Source organism: Halichoeres trimaculatus, unplaced genomic scaffold, assembly GCF_033239565.1.
Source record: "Halichoeres trimaculatus isolate MK-OKI-2021-1 unplaced genomic scaffold, fHalTri1.1 fHalTri1_scaffold_13, whole genome shotgun sequence".
In the NCBI taxonomy this organism is placed as follows: domain Eukaryota; kingdom Metazoa; phylum Chordata; class Actinopteri; order Labriformes; family Labridae; genus Halichoeres; species Halichoeres trimaculatus.
The window spans coordinates 23,185,056-23,205,460 of NW_027437191.1; the positions used below are offsets into that span (position 1 = coordinate 23,185,056).

The following is a 20,405-nucleotide window of genomic DNA, read 5'->3' on the forward strand; positions in this document are numbered from 1 at the left end:
GTTGCTTTAGGCTGACTCACTTCAGATGTATGTAAATAGCGGACGTACATGCAGGAGAAGGGAAATGACATGTAGAGTCTTAATGCATACAGATGTCATCAAAGTGCTGATCATGTTCCAGGAAGGACACTGTGGTGTTTTTCCTGAAGTACCAGGGAACATGATTCACTGACACACTGCTGTAATCTTCCCGCTCTTCATCTTGTTCTTCCTCTTTTTATAATCTCCCCCTCTTTGCTACAGATGCCTTCAAAGCCCCTCAGAGATCTGTAGACAAACCGTTCAGACTCTGCGTCTCAGACGTCTTTAAAGGTAAAAATCACTTATGAAATGAAATTAAACGAAAAATACTTTATTTATCCCAAAGGGAAATTCAGACACAAATTCATTCACACTCACAGTTTGTTTTATTTCATGTCCCTTTTCTTTGCTCTTTCTCAAAGTTTAAGTTGGTGCTGATGTTGCATTTCTCTCTTTCTCTCAGACCAGGGTTCAGGTTTCTGTGTCACAGGGAAGATTGAGGCTGGTTACATTCAGACTGGAGACAGGATACTGGCCATGCCTCCCAATGAAACCTGCACGGTTAAAGGTACACAGGCTGTTGCGACGGTCATATCAAGAAAATTTAAAGAGGGGTGTCCAGACTTTTTCCCCAAAGAGGGCCACCTTTGATTTCTCTATTTAATAATTATTTTTATGAGTGATTTCTGTAAAAATCTCACCTGTTCCTGTCTCTTGATACCAGATGATCAGTGGTCAGTTTTCTGCAGTGTTACGTGCTGTGTAAACATCAGCAAACTCTGCTCTGGCCAAGGAAAATGTTTTCCATTAGGGGGCGATATGGATAAATTATGTCAGGCTGTTCTATGGCAGGATCAGGATTTAAATTTTCTACTTATTTAACATACAAGAACAATGGATATTAACCAACATTTCTATAAATATGAGTTAGCCACAAGGCTAGTTTCCATCTGTAGTCTCCTACCAGATATTGTTTATTATTTAAAAGGATCCCCATTAGCTGCCATCAAGGTCACAAGCTAATCTTCCAAGGGTCTACACAGAAAGGCAACACACAATATATTACATGATGCACATGATAGTTACAATAAACATAACTCACACTGCAAATCTGAAGTCTCAAAACATTATAGACACCATAACAACAAAAATCAGAAAACTGAGAGATTGGTTATCATTTTCACAAGTTGTATCCATCACATAAAATCACAACCACTCCTCTACTTACAGTATATGCTCAGGTATTCAGGTATCAACGTAGGAAACTTCTAAAGCATAAGATAATGTAAAGCAAAACAGAATAAAATGTATGGGGAGCCAGTTATTAGAAGACAAATCACACCCTGAAGTTAAACATGACTAGAATCTAATTTAAAGCATTTATTTAAAACAACAACAATGCAGACATACCTTATTATTTTATTAAACAGACTGAATTGCCTTATGACAACAGTAAGACTTTGGATTGGTTTGCATTCCTACAAATTTTCATGAGTGTAACTACCTTTCTCTTGTCCTTTTCTTGTAAGGATGGCGTTTAACAAATCTGTGATGAACACTGCCATCCTGTGGCACCTCTGTGAACTGCACCCTGTCTTTGTGCTCCACAGGTATCACTCTGCATGATGAGGCTCTGGACTGGGCTGCAGCAGGAGACCATGTGAGCCTCACAGTGACCGGCATGGACATCATCAAGATCAAGTGAGCTAGAGCGCTGCTGTTCACACCTTAAAGAACAAAATCAGCTCTTGTTTCACTGATATTTAATCAGATTGTGTTTGTTGATGTCTGTACAATGTGATGTCTGCTTCCTCCCAGTGTGGGCTGTGTCTTCTGTGATCCCAAGGAGCCGATTCGAGCCTGTACTCGATTCAGAGCTCGAGTCCTGCTCTTCAACATCGAGGTCCCCATCACACAAGGATTCCCTGTAAGAAAAAAGAAGTTCACACGCACACACATAATAATGACTGTTTGAGAGTTTAATGAACCGATTAAGTGTGTTAACTCTCTTTCTCTATGTGTGTGTGTAGGTGCTGCTGCATTACCAAACCATCAGCGAGCCAGCCACGATCAGAAAACTCATCAGTGTTCTTCATAAGAGCAGCGGTGAGGTCCTGAAGAAGAAACCAAAGTGAGTGCCGTGGAGAGGGGTCAGGATGGTTGAACGTTTTATATCTATCTAACATCCTGTGTGTATGTGTGCTTTCTGATGCAGGTGTTTGAGTAAAGGTATGAATGCCATTGTGGAGATCCAGACCCAGAGACCTGTGGCGTTAGAACTGTACAAGGACTACAAGGAGCTAGGGCGCTTCATGCTGCGATACGTGGGTTCAACCATTGCTGCTGGAGTTGTCACAGAGGTAAAGTAAACAAGCAGTAACAGATGGACGTGTGTTGGTACTTAAAAAAACTTTTATCTTTCTCCTCAGTGTGTCGTTCTGATCTAAAGAAGTTTAAATCCCATAGATGACTGTTCTTCAGAAACATTTCTTCATAAAACTCACAAAGACCTTCAGAGCAGTTTGCAGCACAACAAAGCTAATACAGCAGCACAACAAAGCTAAAACAGCCAAAACAAAATATGAGGATGTGATGAAATAGATACAGTTTTCTTTCATTTAGTACCTTAACATATTAAAAATATATAATGTACAGATTAATTTTAATTTTCATCATGCATTTTCTCAGCCTGCAAAATGTAAAGATACAAATGCAAAATTTAATTTTTAAAAATATCATATTGGATTTCACCTTATTGCCCAGATACAAAACAGTAGACACAAACTTTTTGGCATAAAAGTTTACTTATGGTGTCTTGTAGACATGAAAAGGACAGAAAGTACCGCTCCACCTAAAAAACAGAGAGTGATAGAGCACAGTCTAAAGGCTAAACACACGCTAAAAGCTAAAACATGGGATAAAGGCTAAAACACTACAGTTAAGGGCTAAAACACGAAAGCTAAAGGCTTAAACACAGGTTACACTGTACATGCATCAGTTATACTGCAACGCTCTGTTCAAAGTTGAGAGTCGATCGATAAAATGAAGAGTGAGGTTACATTAGCTCTGCTTGGTGAGGTTGGAGTTGGTAGATGAGCTCTTGTAGAAAATAACTAGGATTTACTAATGCTACGTGTTACATGTCTCAGAGCACTGTGAATAGAGCTAAATACAGCTGGCTGCAAACTTTGGTACAAACTGACAAAGTTTGCTTGTTGTCAGGTTTCAAACCAGATTCTGTGTGCAAACAACTCAGCACTCTCAAATCCAGATTTAGACCTCTCTAAGAAACCTCCTTTAGAATAAGTTGAAGAGAAATTTTCAGATGTTGAATGAGGCCTTTTTTCAGATGTTGTTGAATGAGTGTAAACCTGCTCTCTTAAGCAGCTTCAGGCCGTTAAATGTCGCTTTTTCTTCTCTGCAGATCAAAGAATGATGATCCTCCTTGTGGACACGGTACAAGTGGGACGCTGTTCTGCAGCAGGAGAGACAAAGTGCAATTCTTCCAGAGACTCAGAGTTCATCCATCCATCTGTACCTGGCTTCGTGGCTGTGACACCTGCTAGCTTTGACCAACACTAACTGCACACATTCTGAGCAGCCTAAAAACCCTGCTTCACATTTCCCAAAACCAGACCATTTGAAGCGTATTAGTTTGATTATCATGAATCAATAACTGAAAGTGACTCTGAAAGATGCTCAGTGATTAATGTCACTGCTCTTGCTTAAAGGAGGCTGAATTAAAACACTTTACTTCACAAATCAAGTTTAGGAGGATCTCTTTAGAAAAGCTGCTAACCTGAAACAACCCGTTTTACTGTCGAGGAATGATGATGTGACTTACACCGTGCAGGAGTGGGTGTGGTTTTTACCTGAAGTGTAATTATGCAGCCAAGGACTAAGGGTCCACTATGATCGGGGTTAAAGGGAGTTTTCAGCTCTGTTGGGATAAAAAACAGATTCATAATTTATGTCAAAAGATTGAAAAGAGGAAGTCTGTGCATGTTGAGCAGCACAGCGCTTTTCATAAGGGTGTTTTACTTTCATCGGAGACTTAAAGGGGAGATGTAAACAAGATCTGATGTGTTGGTGGAGCGGAGATGAAGCAAAATGAACAAGATGAAAAATGTGTGTTCTGGAGTTTTTATTCTCAGTGCTGTGAAGAAAGAGCTTTGACTGGTTTCATTTTAGAAGTGTTATGAGGTAGAAAAATCAGTGTGAGCGGACGTGTGCTGGAATTTCTACTGCGAGTTTTTGGGTCCCAGAGGAGTGGCGTTAACCGGATGAATAAAGACGTCTGAGGCTGAATGAGGAGCAGTGTTGTTTTCGTCAATGATGGCGAAATTATTTTGTTGAGGCCCTTTTTTTCATGACAATAACGAGACAGTGACAAGCTAAACATGTCTCTTTGATGACTAAAACATGACGAGACGTACGTTTTTTTGATGAGACTTGACGAAGATGTAAGTGGATGGCAGTGGTGTAGGTTTGAGTTCTACATTGGTGGGGACATAGGCAGCACCAGCACAGACCTCCCACCCTGCCAACACCACATTTTTTTTAATTGTGTAATGACATAATGACAGATGAAGTGGCTGTTTTATGATGATGTCTGAACTTTACTTAAAATAACTGCATTGAACTTTACATTATACATAACAAAACACAAGCATATTAACAGCTCATGTAAAAGCACTGCTGGCTTTGGAGCATCAGAGAGCAAAACTTGGTATCAACAAAACAATCTACCAGGCTATGATTAAAAAAAAGGCTGCTCTAATGAAAGGTTTCCTAAAGTAAAAACTTATTTGCTCAAGACAAAACCTTTAAATCAGGATCACTAAATCAGAAGTGAAAATCCCGGTTTACAAAATGAAGTTGTCTGCCTGCTCCTTATATCTATATAAAAATTCACAGCCCTACCACAAAGCGTCTCAGTGGTTTTTTTATTAGCATTATTTTTAATTTTTCCATTTTTAAATTAACCACCATCTCCTAATTCAAGATCACCTGTTTCTGTAACCCTGCCACTCCACTGCGGTCTGATGAACAGGACAGATCTGTTACTTCTTCTGTCGTCAGAGAAAAGTGAAAGTAACAAATCGATCATTATTAAGAGTAAGAAAACGGTTGGAAATTATGTTTTACATTCATTAACGGTTGCCTGAAGGACTGTTTTTCTTGGGTGCCTTACCCTTTGTTGGGTGTAAAAGCCTTCCACCTTTCTTTTCTTGCTCAACATCCAGATCGGTCTCAAAGACATTTGGGAGGCAGTGATGAAGTGGGGAGGGAGTTAACCCTTTGTGTGCTGCATGAGGCGCCCCCTTTATTGGTGGGGACATTTCAGCCATTGTTTGAGATTGGTGTGGACATGTCCATACAGTCCATACGCAATTCTACGCCTTTGGTGGGTGGCCTGTCAGACGTTCAAAATACATGACATTCTGCCTGTTGTAATCTGTCAAAAGTTAAAAGTATCAGCCATGCTGCTTCAGCCTATCCTTTTTTGGTTGCACCCGCCACCTGACATGCAGCGCACACTCTGGACAATGCACCTGTGACGGCACAAACTCCTCTTCAACCTATGTCATCAGAAAGATGCATTTTGGCAGCCGAAGCAGCGTTTAGCTCCGTTCATTCAGATGAGTTAGTCTTCTATAAACACTGTAATAAAACTGTGAGCAGCATAAAAATGTCTGGTCGTACCATACTATTCCATGGAGTCAACTTCTAACCAAGTTCTGACTGTTACAGAGCTATCAGTGTTTAGGAGTAAAGAGTGACCGTGCTAACTGGTGACTCTCAGCTGAACATGTCAGTGATTGTCCGAGTGCAACCTCCGGTCTAAAAATTTGAGACAATGCTGAAGTGCTAAAATCTGCTGTTTCTTGAGTGTCCACTTGAGGCTGGCTCAGCAAGTACCTGAAGTCACATACACACCAAGCCAAAAAAAAAAGCTATTTTTTTCACAGCAGAAATAAACCTAATTACAGCCTGGTACAAAAGTTATCTCCTGTCTGAATCGCTGATTTTAATGTCGGCACACACTGTATAGGGGGTTGGATTTTTTTCTAATTTGGCAGTAAAGAGGATATTTAGATCACAAATTCACCCAATCAGAGCCATAGCTCAGCTGACGGGCGCCCTGTAGCTGTTAGTGTGGAGACTCAAAGCCTAAGGCCACACAAGAGGATTTGCTCCAAAAACCAGTTTCAGTAATGGGTGACGTCAGAGAGACTACCTCCATTAATTATATAGTCTATCGACACGAACACTAGCAATGTCTGAGGCTGTTAAAAATGTGTCTTCTTTATCCAACCTCAGGTAACCAGGCTTTACCACAAATAAATAATTTCAACTGACGATATTCTTAATCCAGTTTATAATTTGTGTATTTAATGGAAAAGTTGGTTTGGGGCCAAGGTTATGGAACCAGAACATGGACTCTCTATGGAGAATAAATAATGAGTGAACCTATAAATTCAGCATAAAACTACAGTTTGCTGTGATCCTACAGGTTTGGGTCAATAACTTATGGGATTCTGGTTCAAAGGTTGAGGATGGAAGTAAAGTCATGTGCAAAACAAAATGTCAAAAGATGAAGATAGAAGAGTTTTTGTTTGGAAAATGCACAAAAAGTTCAGAAAGTGAAGAGAAAGAAGGAGATATTTCATTTTGAAGCTTTGTTTTTTATTTTAGATGTGGTGCAGAAGTAGGAAGAGGCCAGAGCTGCAACCTGGGACAATAATTAGCTCCCACACACACGTGCACACACACATTGTCTCAGTGAAATGTAAGAGGAGTTGATAAAGTGGGAGGACCAGCTCACTGAGAACTCAACCTGTCCCATCTTGCTCTCGTAGCTGGAGCCTCCACAAACCGTCTGCTTTACTTTAGATTATCCTTGCATAAAAACATGTCTGCAGCCGCAAACCTCGTTTTGGAAAACTTCATTGGAGGCAAGTTCATCTCATGTCGCAGCCACATCGACTCATTTGATCCATCCACAGGAGAAGTTTACTGCAAGGTGCCTGACAGCGGGAAAGAAGAGGTGGGTAGAGGAAAAACCTGCAGTTTTGTCTTTACTTCTGCAGGCTGCATTTCACAGATTCTCTCTGGAAGCTTTGTGGGAAAGAGACAATGCAACATTTCCAAGCTTAAACTGTTTTGTCGCTAGTGTTGCATTTGTTAAGATATAAAAGTTCAGCTCTATCTGCCTTCAAAGTCATGCTTGAGTTAATAATTCTCATGTCCCCGTTTGTTAGACCTTTTAGGAGGCAGGTATACGCTTCAAAGGTCATGTTTTTTTATGTGCTATTGCAGATGCAATGCTGGTTTCATAACATGCTTTTTACATCTCATAATGTAATCATGTTTGCAGAATTTGTAGTAGTCATCGTGATGCTACACTGTTTTATTTGTCGTGTTGTTGTGTAAGAGTCTCGGTTTGTTCAGAAGCTGCAGGTGAAACTGTTTTAGAGGGACTGCAGTCAGAGGAAGCACCTTTGCTCTTTACAGAGTCAACAGTGAAGTAATCATTGAGCCTGTCACATGTCAGTACACAAGTTGTAGCCTTGGAAGACAGTTTGTAAATTGATTATAAAGTTTATCTGCACCTCTGTGAATCAGTAGCTGTTTTAATTTTTAAATGAGATGTGAGCGCTGAGGCCAGAGGAGGTAACAAACTTGGAGAAATTAAACTTTTCTATCTGTAAATCTGAGTCTAACCCCTTCCTGCCTGCAGGTGGAGGCAGCAGTGGCTGCAGCTAAAGAAGCGTTCCCTGCCTGGTCCGCTTGCAGCCCTCAGCAGCGAGCCCAGATCCTCAACAAGCTGGCTGACCTGCTCGATGCAAACCTGGAGGAGTTTGCAAAAGCAGAGTCCAGAGACCAAGGTGTGAAATGACCTGCTTCAAAGCACAAAGTATCACCCAAAGAGTCACATTCACCACTTCAACCAGTTCAGCTGAAAGTTAAACTCAAATTAGACTCTGAGTTATCGCCTGCAGATTACTGATGTTTTATTTTAGTCTATTACAGAATCAAAGAGGCAGAATATAGACCAAAAAGTCAGTCCAGAAATGATTAAAACCACAAGTTCAGTGAGGACAACCTTCATCAAAGTAATTAAATATCTAAATGCAATAAGAGCGCACACCTTCCCTCTCTTTCATGCACATCCATCAAAAGCCAAGACAGAGTGAGCATCAGTGGTAGTCTGATGACCCTGGTTAAATCAGTCACAGTATGGAAGGAGGAGCTGAAATGGAAGTGGGTTGCAAAGAGGTTTTTAGGTGCAGAGTATCCAGGTTGGATGTATCAGCTGACAGGGGGCTGGTGTTAAGAGCAGCTGATGTTTTGCTTGACTTTGTGACCTGCCTTAAGTAACAGTGCTCAATTTCCCTGTCATGATTAAAGACAGCAAAACAAAAATTCTGAAAAATAGAAAACAAAACTGCTATTGAAATAGTTTTCCAGTAAATTCATCAATCAAAGTCTTCCATTTTTAAATGTGGGCTGTCTGCAAACTGCAATGTAAACAGCTCACCTGATGTGACATTTATGACATCGCACAGATTGGTATTTATGGAAAAGAATATAGTCTTTTTTTTAAGTAAATTTTTTGCGGCTATTCATGCCTTTAGTGAATATGAGAGGAAAGGAAAGGGGGCAAGACTGGAAAATGACATGGGGGAAACAGGCCTCAGGTTGGATCTGAACCTGGGTCCCATGATGCTTAAGGGCATCATGGAGCACAACCTAGACCGCTAGGTCATCCTTGCCCCAACCAACTTATGTTAAGAACAGCGTGGCAGCAGCAGCTGTCAAATTTGTGAGCAGACTATGTTAAAAAGGACTTAAAGTGTGACTCCTGCCTCGGTTTTTGTATGCAGAGCAAAACAGCAAAACGTCTTCTTTGGTGTTTGTTGCCCGTTGGAAAACAAACTTATTGGTGCATTACCACCACCAACTAGAATGGAGCGTCTTTGTGTCACTCCAAAACAATGTCAAGATCACACTGAATGTGACCCGGCTGTTCAGACCAAAAACCCCTTAAAAATTCTGATATGAATCTGATTCAGTCCCACATTTAAAAGTGGCATAAATCTAACTCAGAAATGTCAGATTTAATGTGACTTGTACTGTTCACACCGTCATAAACAAAACAGATATGGGTCACATCTGAGCCAAAAAAACAGATTTAGGTCACTTTTGAAGTTCAGTGTGAACGCAGCCTCAAATTCTGGCTATTGACTGTTTTAAGAAAGGATGACACGCCTACATGGTCTCATGTTGTAAAAAAAAAAAAAAAAAGTAAAGCCAAAACACAACCAGGTGCTGATAAGAAAAGACAAGGCGTGGGACAAAACAATCTGACTGATGGAAAAAGTACTTATGGTCTGTTAGGTTCAGCAATGTGCAGTTTTTGTGCAGATGTGTTGCTCTTTCCAGCACAGCGTGCACAGTGGTTTATAGTTACAATAGTTACTTCCTGTAGCTCCTAACAAGACCTTCTGCTCATCATTAACTATCTCAAGTTGGAGATTTTTTTGGTTGTGACTTGCTAAAAACCTTAAAATCAAAAGGTGTTCAGGGAGATGCTCAGGGGATAACAGAGAATAAATGAGGTCAGATTTGAAGTGTGAAGAGTAAGTGATCTCTCTTTAACATTCTAGGTAAGACCGTCACTTTTGCACGGACTGTGGACATCCCTCGATCGGCGTACAACTTCCGCTTCTTTGCCTCCTCGGCGCTCCACCACACCAATGACTGCAGCCAGATGGACCACATGGGCTGCCTGAACTACACCATCCGCTGTCCTGTGGGAGTGGGTAAGAGCTTACAGTGTCAGGAGTTGAAAGCTGAAGGTGTTCCAGGTTTTGCTGTCAGTTAACGGTGTCATCATGTGTGTGAAGCTGGTCTGATCAGCCCGTGGAATCTCCCTCTGTACCTGCTCACCTGGAAGATCGCCCCTGCCATTGCTGCTGGAAACACAGTTGTAGCCAAACCCAGCGAGATGACGTCTGTGACCGCCTGGATGATGTGCAAGCTGATGCAACAGGCTGGTATGACTACACCTCCCATGGTTCACCAGGAGAATCATTAAAGCTAGACTGTAAACCTGTCTCTGCGTCCCTGCAGGTGTTCCTCCAGGTGTTGTGAACATCGTATTTGGCACTGGACCCAAAGCTGGTGATGCTCTGGTTGGTCACCCTGAAGTCCCATTGATTTCCTTTACCGGCTCCACAGCCACCGCTCAGTACATCACTGAGCGCAGCGCCCCCTACTGTAAGAAGCTCTCACTGGAGCTAGGGGGGAAAAACCCAGCCATCATTTTTGCTGATGCAGATCTGGACCAGTGCATTGAGACCACAGTCCGCTCTAGCTTCTCCAACCAGGTGAGAAAAGGTCCCTGAAGACCTGGGTCACAAAAAGCTTTGAGATTTTTGGAGATCATAGGTTCCTGCCTCCTGTATCAAATGGAAAGTTTGTTAGATGTGCTCAATTAGAGGACATTCCCCCGTATTTTATTGTGGGGTGACTTATGCACACTGATGGCAATAGGATATGTATAAATAAACAATAAAAGATGATCATTAAGGATAAATTAAAGCTATTTGATTAAAGATGAAAAATATGCCAGCTTGAAATAATGAGATATTAAAATTTCAGATAAAAAGAATCAGTAAACAGGTATCAGAAAGACTTTGTCATTGTACAATACACTACACTACAACACACAACAATATTAGGAGTGCACAGAAAGGGGGCAGGGGGGCCAGTTGTCTACCTTCATGGCCCCTTCATGACCCCCCTTGTCCTATGCCAAAGTGTCCTCTCAGGCCCCAAAACATGTACTAAAGTGCTGTTTTAAGCCCCAAACAGGGTACTAAAGTGCCCTCTGGGAGCCCAAACGCACACTAAAGTGTCCTTTCAGGCCCCAAGTAGCGTGCCTAAGTGCCCCTTGGGAGCCAAAAACATGTATAAAGTGCTCCCTTGTGTCAGAATGCCGACCAAAGTGCCCTTTTGGGAGCCAATACACACACTAGAGTGCCCTCTTCAGGGGGCCAATATGTGTACTCAAGTGCCCTGGAAAAAAACATTTGGTATCCAGCACAGTCTTTAGTGGTGAGATTAAGACCCCCCCCCCCCCCCCCCCCCCCCCCCCCCCCCGCCCTTTAAAGCAGGGATCTCAAACCTGTGCCATGCAGAGCCAAGAGGCTGCAGGTTTTCTTTCCAACTAAAAATTCCACAAACTTATTTAATTGATTTGTCCCTGCTCTCTGCTCGAAGGTGAGATAATCAGTGAAATCAGCTGGTGGAGTTTTTGGTTTGACAAAAAACAAAAGTTTGACATCCCTGCTTTAAAGTCTGTGCACACCACTGGCTTTGTGAATTGGAGACAGAATTTAAAAGACAAAATCTATCGGGCCTCCAGAGTAAAGATTTTAAAAGTAATGCGATGTTCTGCCCCCTTTTGGTCTCACAATTAATGCAGTCAAGTTTTGAATGAACAGAAACTGGTGTATTGTTTTCTGTGGTCAACCAGAGAGATGGCGTCACTGTTGTTAGTAATAAAAAAGAGCTGAACTCTGCCTTGAAGTTTAAAATATTACTTACTAGGTTAAATGTTTTCTTTTCCTATTACACTGCATTTTCTGACTTGTCAAATTTTCTCGTAAGTTTGAGAAGCATTTATGGTTATTGTAACTTTATTGATTGTGTCACACCTTTAAAAAAAAATAGTTAAAAGATTCTTTGACAGATGCATGACAGGGGACAGGAAAAACATTTAACAGAAAGTCACAGCAAGATTCAACAGGTGGATTTTCAGATTAGGAAAAGGTTAGGGCATAAAGAAAAAACAATAGTTTAAAATCTAACAAACTAAAGCGGGATTAAAATGCAATACGAGAAGTTTAACAGTATTTTTTTTATTCCCTCCTCTAAATGTTTTTAAAACAAACGCTACAGTGCCAATGCGTCAGCATGCCTTGAGGATGCAGTAACGTAGATTGTCCACACGAGGGACCTCATGTGTCATGTTTTTCAATGGGCAGAATTCTCCCTCTCCTTTCACCAACACATGCAAAACCGGGAAGAAGCAGGATCACAATAAACAAATAAAGATCTCCACTTGTGAAATAAGCATCTAAGCATGAGTTTTGACTTAATTTCTCATTTCTATGATTAGACTGAAACAACTTTTATTTTTGTGGTAAACTTTATTACCTCAACCATATAATTATCTTTCTTTCATTTTTTTTTCTTTTTTGTCTTTGTTGCGTGTTTTTCAAGGTAACTCTTCTATTCCTGCCCTTGTTTTGAACGTGCCAACTACTTTTTTTTCCCTCCGTTGTCTATCTCCTGTGTTACCTTTTAGTCTCATAATTTAACATGTAAAGATAGTATAAGATATTTCTCTGTCTCATCTACCTTGTCTTGTTTTGTCAGGGAGAAATCTGCCTGTGCACCAGCAGGATTTATGTTGAAAGGACAATTTACTCTGAGTTTCTGGAAAAGTTTGTCGCTGCAACTAAAAAGTGGAGGACAGGCGTGCCCTCTGACCCCGGCAGCAATAACGGAGCGCTCATCAGCAAAGAGCACCTGCAGAAGGTGATAATGAGATCTGAGAGTGTAATCTCTAACCTGAAACAAATGTGTTTTAATGGGGTTTTTGCTGTAATGCCTCTGTTTTGATGTGCAGGTTAGGAGCTTTGTAACACTCGCCAAATCTGAAGGTGGCATCATCCACTGTGGCGAGGGCGTGGACCACCTGGACCTCCCTGAATGCAATGTTGGTGGTTACTTCATGCCTGCCACTGTCATCTCAGGTGTAAGCGACAACTCCCGCGTCATGCAAGAAGAGATCTTTGGTCCTGTCACCTGTGTCAACCCCTTTGACACAGAGGATGAGGCTGTTTCCAAAGGCAACGGCGTACGCTACGGTCTGGCAGCAACTGTATGGTCCAGGGACGTAGGGAAGGTCCACAGGATGGCCAAGAGGTTGCAGGCAGGTCTGGTGTGGACTAACTGCTGGCTGGTGAGGGATCTGAACCTGCCCTTTGGAGGTATGAAGAACTCAGGTGTGGGACGAGAGGGAGGGAAGGATTCCTATCACTTCTTCACGGAGGTGAAGAGCGTCACCATCAAGCACTGAGGGAGCAGCAGAGGCGTGTCGTCATCCAGAAACTTTCACTCTTTGATGTAGGACATTTTTTTTAGCTAATCTTGACCTTCATCAACCTCTGAGAGCAGCTCTTTGGAATTTTAACATCGCATTTCTCCTCCCACGCCTCCCCCGGTTACTGGAGCCTGTAATTAAATCACATTTATAGGAAAGTCAAAGAGTCACAGCGTAACAAAAAACTGATGAATGAACCAACAAAGTCCAACAGAAAGCCCCAGAACAGGAAAAATATATCAGTGCAGGATAGACCATTATCCTTTCATTCAGTTATTGCCTCAATTTTCCACTTCTTAAATGTAAAAATGAAAATGAGTAAAAGATGACACGAAAACCCAGTTCAGTTTGACGTCATTTCAGACTGAGAGTCCACACAAAGACAGGAAGATACATATGGAAGCATCAAAGGGGTTAATATTTAGAAAACAAGTTTTGTACTAACACGAGATGGTTGATAAAACTAATAGAATTTCAATTTCTTAGCTGTAAACCCAGAGAATAAGGGCCTGTGTCCACTAACAGCATATTTTTTGCACTGTCAGCTCCTACAGACTAACTCTCAGAGCACTTATCATCAACAGCTCTAGTCCTGGAAGCTGTAACTACAAAAATGTCCAGAACAAAACAAAGTTCTTTAAGTTTTTCCTCTGAATTGACCACCACTATTTGTTCTTGACAAATCACAAGTCCTGATGTCCCACACCTTCTTGACGGTGATTGGTCAGTGGTAGATAGGAAAGTTGCACTGATGAGCTTGGTGCTCCAAAAGCTCAACATATTGAACGACAAGTGCTTGGAGCATAGTGGCAGAAAAAGAGACCTGTAGTTGAGGTTATTTTTGTGCTCATTAGGCCAAGCAAAAAATGTTAGTGGCTAGTAAAGACAGGCCCTTATCTTCTGGACTTACCTTGACTCATATTTTACTGATTTCATATTGTCTGTCATGGTCTCTGTGGTCATTTATATATTGCTTTTACTTGCAGTCACTTTTCTAGTCTTAAATTAAGTCCTAAAAAAATAGTAGCTTTAAGCACAAAAAGTTACGTTGATGAACACAGGCCCTAAAGTTATAACTTTGCTTAAAATATCTCCACATTAACAATATAAAGGTGATTCATAGGTGCAGTTAGAAACATTTCAGATGCAAGTAAGTGTTGGTCTCATTGTATTGTTACCATCCTACTTGGTCCCCACAAAAACTTCTGTCATTGCCAAATAAATAAATAAATAAAAGTAAAGTGGTTAGTGGACACAGGCCCTATTCTTCTGGTCTTACCTGGGCTCTTATTTCCCTCGTATCAAATATTTTTGGTCATGTTTTTTGTGTTCATTTTGTGTGTGGCTAGTTTTCTGTAGTTGTTTTCAATAGATAATAGTTGCTATGAGCACAAAAAGATGGATTAGTGGACATAGGCCCTTACTTTCCTGATAGCATATCCACAACAACAGTGTTAATAAATATTCATTGGTGTGTTAATAACATTTTAAATGCAGATAGGTATCTGTCCCATTGTGTTCTAATTGTGTCACTGAGATCTAAAGTAAACAGCTGCCACTGCAAAAAAATAATAAAAGTGTATAGTGGACACAGGTGATTTCCTTCTGGATATACCTAAACTCTTACTTTACTAATTTAAAAAAAAAATAATGTGATATTCTCTTTGTTCTGTTTTTATGTTTGTCACCAAGTTCCTGTTGTGGGTTTTCAATAGAAAATGGTTGCTATAAGCATAAAAAGTCACACTGGTGGGCACAGGACCCTAACTTTCCTTATAGCATCTCTGCAATAGCAGTTTAAATATGATTGACTTGCAAAGACAAGGGCATCTTACCTTTAATATCACTATCATTGTGTACTTACAGTCACTTGAGGCCCAAGAAATTTCCTTGTCTTTCCAAAAGTAATAGTAAAAGTATTAAGTGGACACAGGCCCTATTCTTCAGGACTAACCCAAACTCTTATTTTTCTTGTACCAGATATTTTCTGTCATGTCATCTCAATTCATTTTGTGTGTGGCTAAGCCTCTGTATCAGTCCGTCATTGCAATAGTAAAAGTAGTAAAAGTGGTTGGAGGACATTGGCCCTATGACTTTTCTGGACATATCTAAACTCTTATTTGTGTTTTTTTTTTTTTGTTAGAGTTTTACATTTTGTGGGCAAAAATATTCCATCTGTGACTAAGTATTTGTGGTGGTGTGAAATAGATAACTGGTGCACCAAGAGTTGCACTGGTGGGCACAGGCCCTAAATTTTCTTATAAGACCTTTAAAAAAAGAGTTTAGAAAGTGTTGATTTGTGCCATTGAGAACATTTTATCTGCCCTCCAGAAACACATTCATGGTGTTTTCACCATGCTTCTCGCTGGCCCTAAATACACATTTGTACTTTGACTGTTGATTCATGGTCTCAGTCCAACAATTAGAGATAAAACTGAAAAAGAAGATTCTCCTGTAGCAGGTAAACACAGAGCGATTATTGGTTTGTGCCTCGGGGTCAAATGCGCCAATCGCTCCATCTGAAATAAAAATAAGCTGCTGGAATTTGCTCAGCTCCTGTGTTGTAACACCTACATGTGCTGTCCCACATTAAAACACCTTATATAAACGCCACATGTAGTTCAATGTGTGGTATGTGTGTTTGCTGCTCTGTCTGGGTTATGTCATTCCTGTCTGAGGAATGCTGAAGGACTTGATATTATCTGGAGCAGAGTCAGTACATGATAAATTTGCTCTCCAGGTTAACTGTCACTTTGACATGAATCTTCAGTTATAATATATTTATCAGCCCACTCTGAACTCTTCATAATGTATGACTTCTTTTATGGCTGCAGGTTTGATCGAAGTCTCTTCAGCTGCAGAATGTTTTGCATCATGCAAACTGATGATCTCTGGAGGAGGTGTAATACAGCAGCTTGTTTTCATGTCTGACCTTCAATCAAGATGGTGAATTAAAGCCAAAACCAACATGCTCTCTGGCGTTTATTCACCTTTTGAGGTCAGCCATGTGGGTGTAAATCAACATATTTGGTGAGAAAAAGAATACATGACCTGGATGGTTCAAGTAGGACTGTTGGGTATCAGATTTTTATCTCACCTCTGTCTTAGCCTGAAAAACAAACAAACAAAGAAACAAACAAAAAAAAAGTGATTTTTTTAAATTTATTTTTTTACATTAAAGGGTAATATAAAGAAAGCTAGTCAAGGCTGGAGTGAAATGCTATTTCAGAGATTCAGGACCTGTAAATGCATTCTTTCTGTGTCAACAGCTCTGACAGAACCTTGTTTAGAAACTTTGAATAGCCTACAAATTTATTTTATAGATGTGTTATGAACTTGATTCTTATTGGTTGATACTTCATAACGACATCCTGGTAGTTCTTGGTAGCATATGAGTGTTAAACCCTTAAGAGCCCAGTGTAGCACCAGTGCCATGATTTGCACAATAAGTTATGATTGGTGGTAGATTTGAATAAGATGGATGTATCTGGGGGGTTACATTTTCATACTGCATTTTCAGCATGTCCCAAAGTACCATTTCCTTCCACCAATGAGTTTGCAGCAATCCAGAATAACAAGTAAACAACAAAAACATTACTATCTAGACTTCAGTTGTTGAAATGGCTTACTATGTTGAATACATGCCATCATATTTTTTACATTTACACATTGACATTTCTGAAGGATACAGCTTTGAAATTTCTGTATTAAGAAAAAATAAGAAAATAACATAAAAAAAGAAAGAAGGACATGGTAGGTCATAAAGGCTTAAAGAGGGGTATTATGTTTAAAGAGGGGGGTATTTGACTTTTGGATATATTAATCATGGATATGAAGTAAAAAATACTGGATGTGTTAACTAAACCTGGGCAGATTTTTAAACCGCTAAATTTTAGAAATCCCTCAATCTGTTTTTGAAATGATCAAACTCTTCCAAAAAATCTTTATGAGATCTGATTTGTGACACGTTGGAGGGGCGGGCCTCAGACACCATGGTCTTTCCCATAGCTGTTTCCTTTTCCTCTTCTTCTTCAGCTGCTTTGACTTCAGTTGGTCTTGTGGTCGAAGACAACCAAGATTAGGAAAGACTCCGGTCTCCTATCAAACAATTAGCTTCACAGCGCTGTATGCTAACTTTGAACAGAGTTTTAATGTAATTATACAAGAAAAGTTATCATACATACTATTGGTATACCATATATAACCATATATACTATGGTTTAGTATTGAAACAATGAATCAGACAAAAAAAAAACTTAAATATATCCAAAACTAACATTTGCATTAATACAAACAATTATATGTGCATAAGTGAAAACAACAACAACAAAGAAACAAAAAATATAACCTAACAGCCATGTCTGTCTCCAAAGGCTCATAAAACAAAATGTGTCAAAGGATAAAGAGAGAGTCTCCCTCATCCAAAAATATTGATATGAACCAAGTCAGTTTTACTTTGAGAGGCCTTTTTCTGGTTGGAGCTTTCTCCTCAGAGAAATTGGCGAGCAGGTACAAATATTTGCCCTCCTGTAGTCAAGTAACTCTCTTCTCTCCTCTCCCTCTGGCTCCTTACTCATTTCTCTCTCCTCACACACACACACACACACACACACACACACACTCACACAGGACTTTCTTGGCTGAGTTTGCTTAACCTGCCTGAACTGCCGCATTTTCTCAGGACTCAGCTTCATTTCAGAGCTTATCTCCCACCGCCCGCTGCTGAACATTCCCTGAACCTGAATGTGACAGAAGGCCCTGAGAGACGGGAGCGTGCTGAGAAAAAGAGAGGCGTGCTGTGTGAGAGGGAGCTTACTGTGTGTGACACATGACATTAGGATAGAAGGAGGGGAGGAGGAGAGAAAGGGGAAGGAGACTGGAGAAGTTGATGTCATCCTAAACCTTCAAGGAACACGTGTAAACAAAGCTTTCGGTGTGAGGAATCTGGGACGAGAGGAACATAATGACTCTAGGTCAAATCAGAAACCTTTCACTCCTTATCAACTTTACTTGTTCACCCATTTTCATCCAAAATAAAGAAAAGGCTTGTGTACTTGCAGCTGAAAGTTAGGAGGCCTATCACTTTTTCACAGCCTGAATGAAAAGTCTTCTTCTGAGCGGCCGGATCTTCAAGTTTCCTCCTGGATATAAAATGGAAAGATGCTGTATTTTCTTTTCTCTGTGCCCGATAAGTGAGGTGAAAGTAAAATGCTTAACTTGGCGGGAACATAGACGCAGAGAGGAACACACAGTCACGTAACACGGGCGAGTCTTCCTTCAATGAGCTTTTTCCTCTCAGAGAAACTTCAACTCCAGGCGGAGATGAAAGATAAATCAAGAAAAGGGCCGGAAACACAAGAGAGGGGAATAACTGCTGACTTACTTTGTGCTCTTGGTGCAACAAAGCTCAGACCTCATTCCCTACCCTAACCTTTGGGTGGTATCCATTTCACTGCACACTGCGGGGGCATGAACGTGTGTGTGTGTGTGACACAGCACAATACCCTAGCCAAAACACAGAGGGTGGGTCGCACACAAACACACGCAGCGCAGCAAGAGAACGTGATTCGAAACTTGTATTACGGACAGGGCGCGTCCCTCGTGTACCCGCTTACGTGTGGGCTCAGGTGCACGCAGGCTCATCTGCATGCATGAAGCACTGCAGACGTCAGCTGTCGTTCACGCTACATTAATTCATGATCAGATGTTCGACAAAGAGAGGAGACATGTTAAACCAGGAGGGGAGGAACGTCACGACTGATGTCAGCAGATTTTATTTGATTTATTCAATGATAGTGTCAAAAGACTTGGCTCTGATTGGGCAATTCCAACAGTCAAGCAGTTCTTGGCGGCATATGGATATGTTTAAAGAGGAGTATCATGTTTAAAGAGGGGGTATTTTGCTTTCTGATATATTAAACATAGATTTAAAGTAAAAATGCTGGATGTTCAAACTAAACTTGTGCAGATTTTCAAACCTCTACATCCTCACGTTGTATAAATCCTTGAATGTATCTGAAGACTGATCAAAATGCTTTGTTTTAAAAATTGAATCACATCTTTATGGGACTAGCTGAAATGATGAGGTCTTTGCAAATTAATATTTCCACAGGCCTCAGACACCAAGTCTGACCATAGCCCCTCCCCTGACAGGCCTCCAGAGGGCTTGCCAATCAGAGTGAAGGGGGTTTGTGGAGTTAGGAGCTTTAAAGAGACAGCACTTAAAATGAGGCAGCTGAAATAACACCAGAAATAGCATCACTGCGATTTTTATGAGCTGTTTATAATGTTAAGACACCAGAGGGACAAAAAATAAAGAATAAATAAACCCATGATACCCCTCTTTAAGGTGTGCAGTGCAGATAAAGAAAGTGTAAGCATGGAGCATTAAGGTTAACAGAGAAACACCTCTTTTAAAATAAATAACTGTGGTTTGGCTTTGTAGCATTGCTAACGTCGCTAAGACAGCCCCATCACATAAGTTAGATTTCCATAATACTCTCATAGCCCCTTCTGTGACCTCTGCACTTACACAACCTCATTGTGAGTCACTTTCTCTTAATCGCTAAACTTGAGAGCAAAGACAAATAATTCATCTGTGCAAGGTTTTTTGATCCCACGTATTTCAGGAAGGATAAAATGTTTGCCTGTGGCAACACTTCTACCTTTGAAGATGAAACACCTCTCAGTATTAGATTATAAAAAGATATCTTCTCCAGGTTGACATGTAATACTCTTCACGATAAGGAAAAAGGAAATAAATTTGAAAAACAGTGAGAGGGCTCGGACATAAGGGTTCACTTGGGGTCATGTCCTATAACTTATGAATTCTCATGAATCAAAAAGTTGGTGCTGCCTTGTGTACTTACATGTTTTGTCATGCTAATGCAATATTTTGGTGAATAAGCTCAAATGGCACCAAGCTGTTGAATCTGACGGCCCTGAATGAGCCCCGTCTGTTTGTCCTGATTACACATGAATTACATAATTAGACCTCAAAGCATCTGGTCTCTGGCCTTGTTCACAAACAACATAATAGAGAGACAAAGTCTGGTTCTCTCATGGCAAACATCCACTGTGTACAATCACGGGTTGTGAAACAGAGCATCGAGGACGGAGTACTTTTCCACTGACACAGAGATTTATTTCTATACCGCTGTTTTTATTAATATTCGTGTATTTTATTATTTGTATTTTTTTG

General features: G+C 40.6%; 2 protein-coding genes across 3 annotated transcripts in view; both read left to right on the plus strand.

Moving 5' to 3' along the window:
* hbs1l (HBS1-like translational GTPase) overlaps positions 1-5,629 on the plus strand; it is a 29,813-nt gene extending 24,184 nt beyond the window's left edge. Inside the window, exons 12-18 of one of the 2 annotated variants that reach the window (XM_074684763.1) lie at positions 244-312; positions 485-589; positions 1,632-1,722; positions 1,840-1,948; positions 2,052-2,152; positions 2,237-2,381; positions 3,446-5,629. In XM_074684763.1, coding sequence (XP_074540864.1) covers positions 244-312; positions 485-589; positions 1,632-1,722; positions 1,840-1,948; positions 2,052-2,152; positions 2,237-2,381; positions 3,446-3,457 — 632 coding nt within the window. In that variant the 3' untranslated portion in view covers positions 3,458-5,629. Of the gene's footprint in view, positions 1-243; positions 313-484; positions 590-1,631; positions 1,723-1,839; positions 1,949-2,051; positions 2,153-2,236; positions 2,391-3,445 lie in introns of those variants that run through there. The other variant, XM_074684764.1, reaches the window with a different exon arrangement.
* On the plus strand, positions 4,444-13,180 carry aldh8a1 (aldehyde dehydrogenase 8 family, member A1). The gene is made up of 8 exons (XM_074685877.1): positions 4,444-4,453; positions 6,885-7,072; positions 7,766-7,913; positions 9,696-9,851; positions 9,936-10,085; positions 10,162-10,418; positions 12,475-12,636; positions 12,728-13,180. Exons 1-8 carry the CDS (start codon positions 4,444-4,446, stop codon positions 13,178-13,180), a joined length of 1,524 nt encoding a protein of 507 aa, XP_074541978.1.
* Positions 13,181-20,405: the final 7,225 nt, after the last annotated feature.

Bases quoted from the DNA above. Each gene is read 5' to 3' on its own strand.
- aldh8a1 (XM_074685877.1), top strand. The intron at 7,073-7,765 runs GTGGGTAGAGGA...TCCTGCCTGCAG, and splicing joins CTGACAGCGGGAAAGAAGAG to GTGGAGGCAGCAGTGGCTGC. The intron at 10,419-12,474 runs GTGAGAAAAGGT...TTGTTTTGTCAG, and splicing joins GCTCTAGCTTCTCCAACCAG to GGAGAAATCTGCCTGTGCAC.